The 13,727-nt window shown below is 48.5% G+C and overlaps 1 protein-coding gene across 1 annotated transcript; it reads right to left on the reverse strand.

Annotated features, from left to right (window-relative positions):
• Positions 1-486: 486 nt before the first annotated feature.
• On the reverse strand, positions 487-2,640 carry LOC308277039 (histone-lysine N-methyltransferase SETMAR-like; the record flags this gene model as incomplete). The annotated part of the gene is made up of 2 exons (XM_080716084.1): positions 487-1,254; positions 2,524-2,640. The coding sequence occupies 2 exons, from the start codon at positions 2,638-2,640 to the stop codon at positions 487-489; spliced, it is 885 nt and encodes a 294-aa protein (XP_080572210.1).
• Positions 2,641-13,727: the final 11,087 nt, after the last annotated feature.

Below are 13,727 nucleotides of genomic sequence, written 5' to 3' on the forward strand. Positions count from 1 at the left end.
CGATCCTCCTGTCTTCGCCTCCCAAGCGCGGGGATGACAAGCGTGCCCACCACTCCCGGCTTGCAGGACCCTTTCTGAGGATCACCTTGAAGTGTGGCCTGCTGGGATTGCTGCCCCTACCCCGGCCATCACATACACATTTCTGCTTATAGGATGAAAGAAGAGAAGGGCAAGATACCCAACTTAAGGACACACAATTTTTTGCTTTTATCCTGCAAGCAAGAAAACACTTAGTCGTGTCTAACTGGGAAAGCGAGTATTCTGAACAGTTATGTATCTATGTAAAAACGAAGAGGTGGGATGCGTTCGCAGTCCTGATACGGATTGGATTCGGTGCGAGAGCCCAGTACTGGTAGCTTCAACCAGGAGTCTGTTTCTCCTAAAAGATCAGAGCTGCGAGATCCGAGCGTGGACTGGGAGGCTGAGCCAGGAGGGGCGCGGGTTTGAGGCCAGCCTCCGCCTGCACTCTTCCTGATGGACACCTGGCTAAGGGCAGTACAGTGAACCGTCAAAAGGCAAGAACCCGGCACACGCTGCGGCCCCGCAGGAGCAGGGTTTCCGCAGCTGCCCGCCCTGGGGCCTCTCTTCTTCGCCCCCTTCCACGGGGTTGAGGAACCTTCCCGAATAGTCGTAAGAGAGCTCTTCTCCCGGGCCGATGGCCGTGGCTGCGAAGAGGGCCAGTTTAGGTACCATCGAGTCGACTCGGACGGGGACCATGACCAGGTTGGGCTGGCAGGAGTGGTTCAGGAACCGGCCGGCGTTGCCGATGGACGTGGGGTCCACGAAGGTCTCCAGGACCGGCCCGCCACACACGTGCTCCCTGACGGCGATGATGTAGTTGGGGTCCTGCCTCTTCTGCGAGTGAGTTCTCCTCCGCGCTTCCGAGGCGCCCAGGACCTCGCCGGCGTATTCACAGACGAATCTCCCTTTGGGTATCCACTCCAGGGTCCGCAGCCTCCAGCCCTTTCCGTCTGTCTTGAACACCTGCAGGCGGAACTGCAGCCCCCTCTGGACCACTCTGTTTGTGCAATGGTCCGCACACTGGCACAGGGCGTTGCATTCAAAGACGGGCCTGGAGTACTTGGCTCCCGGGCCTAGCACCCTGAGGCACAAGTGCTCGTCATAGTTCTCGTCCTGGCGGAGGCAGGGGCAAGAGCCGGGGAGGCAGGGGGCGGCGCCGCACCTGCAGCCGGGAAAGGTTATCTGAGTGGGGTCCGTGGCTGCTCCAGGTCCCATGACGTGATCCGGGGTGTACTGTCAACGTAGAAACGGTGCAAGTCAGCGTGAGACACGCCAGCAAAAGTACAAATAGAGCCGGGCGTGGCGGCGCACGCTTGTCATCCCAGCATTCGGAAGGCCGAGACAGGAGGATCACGGTTCTCAGACAGCCTCAGCTACTTAGCGAGGCCCTTTGCAACTCAGTGAGACCCTGTTTCAAAATAAAAAATAAAAAAAGTAGGATTGGGAGTGTCGTTCGGAGGTAGAATGCCCCTTGGTTCCATCTCGGTACTGAAAAAAAAAAAAAATATATATATATATATATATGTATGTATGTATGTATATATAATAGACAAATATTTTCATTATTATTAGTTTTATTATTGGTGGTACTGGGGTTCCTGGAAACCATTCTACCTCCGGGCTGCACTCCCAGACATATTTTATATATATATATTTTTTTTTTTGGAAACAGGGTCTCTTAAGGCAGCACAGCTGGCTTCCAACCAGATTGATCCTCCTGTCTCCGCCTCCCAAGTGCAGGGATTACAGGTGTGTGCCACCACGCCCCGCAACAAGTATTATTTTCATGTGCATTTTGGAAACTATAACGAGTGCAGCAAAACCCATGGCTTTATGGACAGTACTGATTATGATGATTCTAAAGAGAATATTTATATAAATTAATTTATTATTATTATTATTATTATTATTATTATCATTATTTTGTTGGTACTGGGGTTCCTGGAAGACCTTCTACCTCCGGGCTACACTCCCAGACCTATTTTTATATTTTTATTTGGAAACAGGGTCTCTTAAGCCAGCGAGTCTGAACCAGCGCGATCCTCCTGTCTCCGCCTCCCAAGCGCGGGGATTACCAGCGTGTGCCACCACGCCTGGCATTTATTCTTAAATGAGTTAATTTCATCCTTAAAATAAAGTGAGTTCTTTTATTTCATTTGCGGGTCTGGGGATGGAACCGAGGGGCATTCTACCTCCGAGCTATACCCCTAGCCATATTTTTTATTCTCTATTTGGAAACAGGGTCTCACCATGTTACAGAGGACCTTATGTATTTAGCCCCGCCCCTCACTGGATAGGCACGCCCCTCCCTGGGAGGGCAGCACACAGTCTCTTGGGTATCTGGCCCCGCCCCCTGGATAGCCCCGCCCCGGAGGGGAGGGCAGCACGAGGCTGACTCGGGCATCTAGCCCCGCCCCCTGGCTAACCACGCCTCTACCCGGGAGAGTGGCACGCAGATTGGCGGGGTATCTATTCCCACCCCCTGACTAGCCACCCCCTTACCTGGAAGGGCGCTGGCCCCGCCCCCGGCGGCCACACGCTCACGGGCAAGTTCTCCAGGCCTCCCGCTATATCCAGCTGATCTATTTGAGCCGCAGGTGTCCCTTCAGAGGCTGCCATCCCAGAAGGTCACTTCCTCTCTCTAACTTCCGCGACACCTGGCCGCCCGGTGCCAAGCCTCCTTCCCTGACAGGCGGGTGCCTCGCGGAGGATGCTGGGAACTGTAGTCCGCGGCCGCGCGGCCTCACGGGAGTTGTAGTTTGCACGGCCTTAGCAGAGGCCTGAGGGGCGGGGGCTCGCTGCACTTGTTTGGAGGGCACAGTCATCTGCACTGGGTAGAGGGCCCCTGTAGAGGACTGCTCAAAAAGTGGTTACGAGCTAAGCACTGTGGCACACACCTGCAATCCCGGTTCTAGAGACTCTATGTCAAAATAAGGGATGAAAAATAGGGCTGGGGGTGTAGCTCGGAGGTAGAATGTCCCTGGGTTCCATCCCCACACCTGAAAAAAAAAAGAAAAGAAATTTAAGAAATCTTTTCTCAAAAAAAAAAAAAAAGGTGTTTCTCCTTGAGGTATATTTTGACAATGCTCAAACCCAAATACATGAACACCAGCACTGGACAATTAAGTAAGTGGACAGCAGGAGATAGGGGTCAGATTTCTCAATATGAAGCACATCATAGAATTAACTTTTTTTTTCTTTTTTGGCAGTACTGGGGATGGAACCCAGGGGCATTCGACCTCCAAGCTACTCACCAGTCCTATTTTTGTTTTGAAACAGGGTCTCACTGAGTTGCAGAGGGCCTCACCAAGTAGCTGAGGCTGACTATGAATTAAGATCCTCCTGTCTCGGCCTCCTGAATGCTGAGATCACTATCAGGCACCACCTTTATTTATTTTGAAATGAGGTCTAAGTTGCTGAGGGCCTTACGAGGTTGATGAACCTGTGATCCTCTGGTCTGAGCCTCCCAGGTACTGAGATTACAGGTATGTGTCACCACGCCCAGTTCAGAATTCATTTGTGTACAGACAAATTTGATCTTTTTTTAAATTATTATTTAAGACTGACTCCCGCTTACAAAAGTCAGTTCTCTATGTTGTGTTACAGACGGCCCTGCAATTCAGAAGCCAAAGCAGAAATTCAAGTATCATCCTCACTCCCAGTTCTACAGGTTGACTCGGCTCGGCTGAATGGTCCTCATTGGGCTCCCATGAGGCTGCAGTCGTCGGCTGGGATCCCGTCCTGTGAAGCCCCGGCAGGACAGAGCATCCACGCGGCTCGCTCGCTGCCCGGCGCCGCTCTGTGGCTGGAGTTCTCAAGCTCAGCAACAGGGTTTGAAGAGGAGAGTTTAAGGCCTCTCCTGAACCGAGCGCAGGGGCCCCTTAATATCACTTCTGCTATGTGAGGGGAGGGGCCAAGGGTGGGATTGGGACTGAAGCCAGAGGCAGTCTATCTCCCAGCCACACCCCAGGCTTTTTTATTTTGAAATGGGCCTTGCTAGGTCGCTGAGGTTTGCACTCAGTTGCTGAGGCTGGCCTCACACCAGCAATCCTCCTGGCTCAGCCTCCCTCAGGGGTAGGATTGTAGGTGTGCGCCAACACACCTTTGGTTCTACTTTTTGTTGTTGTGGCGGTGGTGGTGGTTTGTTTTGTGGTACTGGGGATTGAGCTCAGGGGCATTCTACTTCAGAGCTGCATGCCAAGGCACTTTATTTTTGGTTTGAAACAGGGTCTTCCTAGGTTGCTGCAAGTCTCACTAAGTGTGTGCTAGGCTCTGCTCTACGCTTGATCAGGCAAGTTGACAAGGCTGTCCCAGATCCACAAGGAAGGAAACAAGACTTTTTCCATTGTACTCAAATAGAAAAGGAAGGAATTGAGGATGTCTGTCTCAGAGAGTACACAGTGTTCCTCTGGTGGATGGTGAGTCTGGCCTTCTCGCTGAAGCCTTGGCCACAGTCATTGCGCACATATTGCTTCTTTCCCGAGTGTGTCCTCTGGTGTCTGGTGAGTGTGGACTTCTCTTTGAAGCCTTTGCTGCACTCACTGCACACATATGGCTTCTCGCCTGAGTGTGTACTCTGGTGGATGATGAGTGTGGACTTCTCGCTGAAGCCTTTGCCACACTCATTGCACACATACGGCTTCTTGCCCTAGTGTGTTCTCTGGTGTCTGGTGAGGGTGAAATTCTCCCTGAAGCTTTTGCCACACTCACTGCACACATAGGGCTTCTCGCCCGAGTGTGTCCTCTGGTGGATGATAAGGTAGGACTTATGGCTGAAGACTTTGCCACACTCACTGCACACTAGCTTCTCGCCCGAGTGTTTCCTCTCGTGTTTGATGAGGTAGTACTTATGGCTGAAGCCTTTGCCACACGCACTGCACACGTAGGGCTTCTCACCCGAGTATGTACTCTGGTGGATGATGAGGTAGGACTTCTCGCTGAAGCCTTTGCCACACGCACTGCACACGTAGGGCTTCTCGCCTGAGTGTGTCCTATGGTGGATGATGAGATGGGACTTATGGCTGAAGCCTTTGCCACACTCACTGCACACGTAGGGCTTCTCGCCCGAGTGTGTCCTCTGGTGGATGATGAGGTAGGACTTCTCGTTGAAGCCTTTGCCACACTCACTGCACACGTAGGGCTTCTCGCCCAAGTGTGTCCTCTGGTGTCTGTTGAGCGTGGACTTCACGCTGAAGCCTTTACCACATTCACTGCACATGTAGGGCTTCTCGCCCAAGTGTGTCCTCTGGTGGACAATGAGGTTGGACTTCACGCTGAAGCCTTTGCCACACTCATTGCACACGTAGGGCTTCTCGCCCGAGTGTGTCCTCTGGTGTCTGGTGAGTGTGGACTTCACGCTGAAGCCTTTGCCACACTCACTGCACACGTAGGGCTTCTCGCCCAAGTGTGTCCTCTGGTGGACAATGAGGTTGGACTTCACGCTGAAGCCTTTGCCACACTCACTGCACACGTAGGGCTTCTCACCCGAATGTGTCCTCTGGTGGATGATTAGGTGGGCCTTGCGTTTATAGCCTCGCCCACACTCGTGACACACATACGGCTTCTCGTCAGAGTGTGTCCTCTGGTGGATATTGAGGTTGGACTTATGATTAAAGCCTCGCCCGCATTCATGGCACACGTAGGGCTTCTCGCCTGAGTGTGTCCTCTGGTGGATGATGAGGTGGGACTTAAAGTTAAAGCCTCGCCCGCATTCATGGCACATGTAGGGCTTCTCGCCTGAGTGGGTAATCTGGTGTCTAACGAAGGTCGACTTCAACCTGAAGCCTCGCCCGCACTCTTGGCACACATACGGCTTCTCGCCTGAGTGCGTCCTCTGGTGGATGATGAGGGAGGCCTTCTGTGTAAAGCGTCGCCCGCACTCACCACACACAAAGGGCTTCTTCCACGAGTACAGCTTCTGGTGCCTGGTCAGGCACGTCTTCAGACTGAAGCCCTTCTCACACACACCGCACACGTATGGCTTCTCCCCTGAGTGTGTCCTCTGGTGACTGAGCAGGCCGTTCATCTTGCTGGAACGCAGTCTGCACTGGCCACAGGCAACTGCTCCAAGACCTAGGCCTTCTGCCCTCCTCAGCACCTTGTCGGACTCTTTGGGGGTCCTCGTCTGAGCCGGGCTCTCCTCCATCCCCAGTGCTCTGATGTGATGCTGGGAACTACCTGGTGGCCTCTGGAGTGGCCTGGGAAATTCTCCAAAAGTACTTTTCTTGGGCCTACCAAACCGAGACTTGGAGCCTTCTCTGTCTTGATCTTCTGCTCTGTCGCTCCAGGATCTATCGTCCGAGGCTCGCTGCTCCTTCTGGTCCTCCGCGTGTGGGTCCCCAGGTGCAACAAGTCTTTCTGCACATAAGCATGTGAAGATCCAGGGGCAGTGGCCACACAGCACGTTTTGCTCCAGAGATTTCTGGTTGGAGAAATCAGGAGGGCAGAGAGTAATGGAGTGCAGGGGTGGGTTTGGTCCTGCCGGAGAAAGAGAAGGCCAAGTCAGATGGAACTCATTTGATGGTGAGATTTGACCACATTCTTCAAATCCTTAATAGCAAATGTTACTTACCAAGAGGTAGGTTCTTTCTTTCTTTCTTTCTTTCTTTCTTTCTTTCTTTCTTTCTTTTTTTTCTTTTTTTTTTTTTTATTGGTGCACTGTATTCATACATCATAGTAGGATACATACTTTTGTAGACATACATGCACACTTTTCCCAGTCAGCCCCCACCCAATCCCCACCCCATTCTATCCCTATCCCTCCCTCCCATGCTTGGCTTAGTAGTTGACATCTAGTATTATGGCAATTTATCTAAAATTAAAAATGATAATCTCACATAAAAGTTTCATTTGTCTGATACCAAGCTTTTGATGAATTAAAGATAACATTTCAATATTTCTTTTAGCTTTCTTTCTTACCAGAGAATATTTTTTATCTATTTTTTAGGTGAAACTATCATATATTTATATATTTATTTTTCAGAAAAAAATCTATCCTAATATGGAATATGGACTCTAGGTACCCAAAACGATCTTGAAAAACAAAGCTAGAAGATATATATTTTCTGATTTCAAACCATATAGAGCTACAATAATTGAAACAGTGTAGTACTGTTCTAAAGGCACATATATAAACCATTGGAGTTAAATAAAAGCCTAGAGCTAAATTCTTCCCTATATTGTCAAGTTATTTTTGACAAGATTTCCACGAACAATTGGTGGTGGAAATAATAATCTTTTAACTAAATATTGTTAAAAAATAATAATTACATGGAAAAGTATAAAATTGAACCTTACCTAATCCCATATACAAGTATTAACTCAAAATAGATAAAAGACCTAAATATAAATCTTAAGACTATAAACTTTTAGGAGAAAATCTGGGTCATTAAACCTCACAACATTGAAATTGGCAGTGATTTCTTGGTTATGATTTCAATGGCACAGGCAACAGAAGAGTATACAAACTCCCTAAAAAATAAAAAAAAATATTGTATATCCAAAGACAATGTAAACAGAGTTAACATTTACTAATAGAATGGGGTAAAATATTTCCAAATGCTATATCTGAAGGTATATTAATATTCCAACTAGAAATCCTAGAAATTAACAACAATAAAGGCAAACAATACCCTTTAGAGATAGGTAAAAGACTAACATAAATAATGAATCTCCACAGATAACCAATCTTAGTTGTCTGTTGGATGGAAAATCTTGTTTCTCTAGTTCTGCAGTGTGTTACCTGTTTCTTCTTTATGGTTAATCTCTTTGAGTATTTTCTCTAGTGCTGGTTTGAAGACATAAATTCCTTCAGTTTCTGTTTGTCATGGAAGCTTCTTATTTCTCCATCTAATTTGATAGAAAGTTTTGCTGGGTAGGAAATTTTTGGCTGGAAGTTGTTTTCTTTCAGAGTTTGGAATATGTTACTCCAAGCCCTTCTGGCTCTCATGACTTGGTTTGGGAAGTCTGGAGTGATTCTAATTGGTTTGCCTCTGAATGTCACTTGGCCCTTTGCTTTTGTTGCCTTTAAGATTCTCTGCTTGGCTTCCACATTGGTCATTTTGACAATTATGTGGCATGGGGATCCTCTTCTCCGATCCTGTCTAAAGGAAGTTCTATAAGTTTCCTGGACCTGTGTATCGACCTCTTGCTCTATGTCTGGAAAATTTTCTGCTATTACTTCCTTGAAGAGATTGTTGATCCCTTTGGTTTCACTTTCTTTTCCCTCCTCTATTCCAATTATTCTTAGGTTAGCTCTCTTAAAATGGGCCCATATTTCTTCAATATCAGATTCCTGCTGTCGGATATTTTTTTCTAGATTAGAAACTATGCGTTCATTTTTGGATTGCTCATCTTCTAAGAGCGAGATTCTGTTCTCCATGTGTTCTAATCGGTTTTTTGTGCTTTGAATTGAGGCCTTTACTTCATTAATTGCATCCTTTATCTCTTCTTGGCTCTCTCTGAGTTCTTTTCGAAGCACCTCTATTATTTCTACAGTTATTTTCCTGATTTGATCTTCTAGAAATCTCTGATTTTCTGTTTTATCGGATTCTGATGTTGTGGGGTTGTGGGCATTCATTGCTCCAGTGTTATTCCTCTTTCCCATGATTTCGGAAGTTTGTGCCTTCTCTGGGTTCTTCCCTTGGGTCACTATGACTTCACTTAAGGTGTTCTGGATCTCGAGTCAGTAGTATCTCAGACCCCACTACTCCTTTACTGGGTTTTATCACAGAGTCTCTGACCCAGATAGTCGATAGAGGCTGCTTTAGACTGTGGGGGGTGCCAGGTTGCACGTTCTCCTATGTTGTGATATCTCTGCCACCGCCCCTCCCCCACGGGGTCAAGTCCCAGGGAGTACAGTACTGGGATTTCTCCTCTGTGGCCTGCAATTTGACTCACTGTTCTTGAGTACGCAGATGTAGGTGTACTGGCCTCGCTGAATTTGGTGCTGCTGCCGCCGGTGGCAATATGGCGCCGCTGCTACACCCTCGGCTGTGGGGCTGGTGTTTTTCTTCTTGGTTTTGAATCCACTCTGAATCCCTGCAGCGTGTGCTGAGCTCGGCCACTGGGAGCTTTAGATGCTCCCTGCGTGGAGAAATCCCACCTGACTGTTCCGCAGCGGCTAACCTCGGCTTGCTGTAGTCGTCGGGTGAGTTCGCCGGTGCCGCCGGCAGTATGGCACTGCTGCCGCGTCTCCGCGGCCTCGGGCGTGAGGCTGGTTATCTCCTCTGTGGCTCTGGTCTCAGTCCGCTTTCTCTCTGGAGCCTGGTGATTTTTTATTTCACTGGTGATGGTGTTTTCTGGCTATGAAAGGCGCTGATTTTGTGGTAATGGAGATTTGTTGTTAGCGGGGCTCTTAAGCCCCGCTTTTCTCGGTCGCCATCTTCCCGGAAGTCTCTTTCTTATTTATTTATTTATTTATTTATTTATTTATTTGGTCTGGGGTTGGAACACAGAGGCATTTGATCTCCAAGCTACACAACCTGCCCAATTTTTTATTCTTGTTATTTTGAAACAGGGTCTCACTGAGTTGCAGACGACCTCACTAAATAGCTCAGGCTGTCTGCGAACCGCAATCCTCAGGTCTCAGCCTCCCAAATGCTGGGATTACAAGTGTGCGCCACCATGCCCAGCTCCAAGAGTTACTTTATATGACCAACTTCCCAGCCCAATAGTACACCTTAACAGACAGGGGACAGCAAAGGCATCACAGGCACTTTTGGGTGTATAAATAGGGACAACATCGACAGTCTACATGATTCTCACTACGATAACCTTCCAACGCACAGCAACACACACAGAAACCATGCCTGAAACTTGTGTTCTTTTTTCTCACTGAGAGCTAGCTAACCAGTGAACTGTGCTCGTCTGATCAAGAGATAGGTAGAGGGCACAGTCATCAGCACTGGGTAGAGGGCCCGTGTAGAGGGCTGCTCAAAAAGTGGTTACGAGCTAAGCACTGTGGCACACACCTGCAATCCCGGTTCTAGAGACTCTGTGTCAAAATAAGGGATGAAAAATAGGGCTGGGGGTGTAGCTCGGAGGTAGAATGCCCCTGAGTTCCATCCCCAAAACTGCAAAAAGAAAAAGAATAAAAAACAGGGCTGGGAGTACAGCTTGGAGGTAGAATGTCCCTCAGGTCAATATCCAGTACCACAATAAATGATTACATACATACATACATACATACATACATACATAACATCTGAGCTGGGTGTGGTGGCTCATGCTTGTAATCCCCGTGTTTGGGAGGTGGAGACAGGAGGATCGTGCTGGTTCGAAGCCAGCCATGCTGGCTTAAGAGATTCTATTTCCAAATAAAAAATATAAAATAGGTCTGGAAGTGTAGCTCAGAGGTAGAAGGGCTTCCAGGAACCCCAGTACCACAAAATACAATAAATTAAAATAAATAAAATAAAATAAATAAATATAAAAAATGAATAAATAAAAATAACATCTTAAATAAAAATTCATGGTCTAACTTGGGCATGGTGGTGCATGCTTGGAATTTTAGTATTTGGGAGGCAGCGACAGGAGGATTGCGGTTCATGGACAGCCTCTGCGTCTTGGTGAGGCCCTTCACAACTTAGTGAGACCCTGTTTCACTAAGAGCAGGGCAGGGGTGTTGCTCGGAGGTAGAATGAACCTAGGTTCAATCTTCACGACCACAAAAACTTAAAAATGCAAAGGAGAAGTAGACAAGAGTCACTGATACCTGAGAACTGCTGCGCTCTTAGGTTTTACATCAAGTAGTACTTGATGAAGAAGAATATGGAAAGTTAAGAATGTATAGTTTTAAGAGCTAAAAGACAAAATGAAGGACGTTATATGTATTTTTACATCACCTTTTTTTTTTGCGGTCGTAGTGATGAAACTCAGGGACACTGTACCTCATATCCACACCACTACCTGTACTTTGTAAGTCTTTTCATTTATTTATTTATTTATTTATTTATTTATTTATTTATTTATTTATAAACAGGGTCTCACTGAGTTGCGAAGGGCCTCGCTAAGTAGCTGGAGCTGTCAGTGAACCGTGATCCTCTCATCTCAGCCTCCCCAAGACTGGGATTACAAGCGTGCGCCACCACGCCTGGCAGTTTACATAACCATGGAAAAGTGTACAAACCACTCTTAGCTTCAGTTGCTTTGAGCACTCCGCTTAAATTTCTCAACTGACTTTTAAGCTTTATGTCTCCCACTGGGCTTTGTTTTCTTTACATCATTCAGTGTCTGCTCTATTCTTCTTGATCTTTTCTAAAAAGATGTTAACAAAAGAGAAAAAAACCCACAAACATGTACAAGAGTTACCCCGGGAAGGCCAGGGCTTCCTGGAGGAGGAAGGCGACAGGAGACCCAGGAAAGCCCTCAGGGGGTGAGGATGAGGTCTGGAAGGGAGGCCGAGCCAGGCAACGTGAACGCAGGCCGAGAGCTCCAGAGGCAGCTCCCTGCACTCGGGCTCGGCGCCGCCTCCCTCCGGCCTCTCAGCTGCTCACACCCTGCATCCTGGAGCTCACTGGCCCAGTTTCCTGCCACTCACCCGCACGGGAGGCTGGCGCGCATCTGCTCTCTTCTCTCCACGCCTCTTTCCCTTGCTCCAGCTGGGCGATCAGCTTTGGTTTAGAAAACAGAATTCCTGCACACAGGAAAGGATGACAAGATGACCTGACGTCGTGGGTCAAGGGCCAGGGAAGAATTCAGAGGCAAGGCAGGTGAGGAGCTTGAAAGGGTGCGGCAAGGACCTGAACGAGTGGGGCCGATCCACTCACGGAGGCACTGATTCTGTTCCAAGCCAGGTGGATGAACACCGCCTTCACCCATCAAAGTATAAGTTACTAAGGAAGAGAGCCCAGCTCAGAGGAAAAGGCCCAGAAATGCAGAGTATCAGCCAGAGCGCATGTGCGCACGCACGCACACACACACACACACACACACACACACACACACACACACTTTCAATTCAACAAACCTTACCTTCATGGGAGAAACAAAATATTTTTGCTTTTGAGTGCTACCCAAAGATCCAGTTAAAAATAAACATTGCTAGCCAGGCATGGTGGCACAAACTTGTGGTCCCAGTACTTAGAAGACTGCGACAGGAGGATCTCATGTTTATGGCCAGCTCAGTAACTTAGTGAGGTCCTGTTTCAAAATAAAATAGCGCAAGGGGTGCAGCTTGGAGGTAGAATGCCCCTGGGTTTAATCTCCAGTAACATAAATAGAGCAAAAGAAAGAAAAGAGAGAAAGAGAGAGGGAGATTGTTGCCTCAAATATATCCAAACTGGAAGAAATGCCAGTCTTAAGCATACCACACTTACCCAGAGAGACCAGGTTTCTGTAGTTCTCCAGCATCACCTCCCTGTACAGGGTCCTCTGATCAGGGCTCAGCAGGATCCACTCCTCCTGGGAGAAATACACGGCCACATCCCTGAACGCCATGAGAGCCTGCAACACAGACACGGCCCTGCTCACCTGAGGCCTGGCCTTGCTCGGGTGAGGGCCAGGGAGCAGGCTGCTCTGGGAGGCAGGGGGCCTCTAGATCCTGGCTCGACTGCACCCCTGTTGCCATGGGTGCTGACACCTTTAAACCCTGTCCCTATCCAGCCAGCTGCACTTGTGAACACACACATTCAACGTCCTGGGTGGCCTGCTTGGGGTATACATGAGAAAATGAAAAATCCCTAAGTTTTGAGAACTTTAGCTCTAGGCAGAAGAGCAAACAATATAAAAAAATTAAACGGTAGTCAAGTATAATAGACTGAGTTTTAAATATTTAAAGGAACAGTATTGGTGCTGGGGGATCTAAGGAACTGAACTCATACAGTTCCACAACGGCAAAGACTAAACCACAGCCCAGCCTTTTCTGATTCCCACAGTCTGCGGCCTGCTCTGGCTGAGCTCATGAGAAGTGGCCACGTATGTACAGCACAGTGTCTGAGGGGGAGGCCTCCTCCCCACCAGTGAAGGCCGCCATTCTCTTCCACTATGCAGTGTGAGGGCCATGGAAACCCATGACTGAATGTTGTTCAAAGCAGCACACAGCCAGGCAGGAGAACCGACAGCTGCAGAGAGAGGAATGCGGGACTATGGGTGGAGGAGCAGTGAGGGGAGCACCGGGCTCCGTGCTCCCTGGAGAAGCTCTCACTGTTAGAGCCTCTTTTCCTGGAGGAACCAGCTGGAGCTCCGATCGGTGGAGAGAACACTGCGGGAAATTCTAATATTGAACGCAGAAAACCTGCACCAAAACCTGCACATGGTTCAAGAGGCAAAGGCAGAGGTGCCACCTGAGCCGGGCAGTCAGGAGCCCAGGAGTCCTCCCTCTCCCCAGCAGGCAGTCCTCCTGGGCAGCCAGGATTACAGGACACAGAGCAAGAACAAAAAGTGTTCAGAGAAGTCACTGGGAATCCCCCAGGGCCAACACGGCAGCACCTCCTCCTCCTTAAGCATCAGGGGGGATCTGCCACAGAAGACAAGGACAGGCTGCGAGCGGCTTCCTAGGCACAGAGCAAGGATGTGGTCTAGGAACTGAGCCTGCCAGCGGCGGCAGTGGAGTTCACGTGTAATCCCAGCATCTCAGGAGGCTGAGGCAGAAGGATTGCAAACTTGAGGCCAGCCAGGAAACTTGACCCTGTTTCAAAATTTAAAAAGATAAAAAAAAATAAATAAACATCTGGGGTGAAACTTAGTTGCAGAGCATTCCTAAATTC

The sequence above is a fragment of the Muscardinus avellanarius genome (assembly GCF_963383645.1).
Source record: "Muscardinus avellanarius genome assembly, chromosome: 19".
Taxonomy (NCBI): Eukaryota; Metazoa; Chordata; class Mammalia; order Rodentia; family Gliridae; genus Muscardinus; species Muscardinus avellanarius.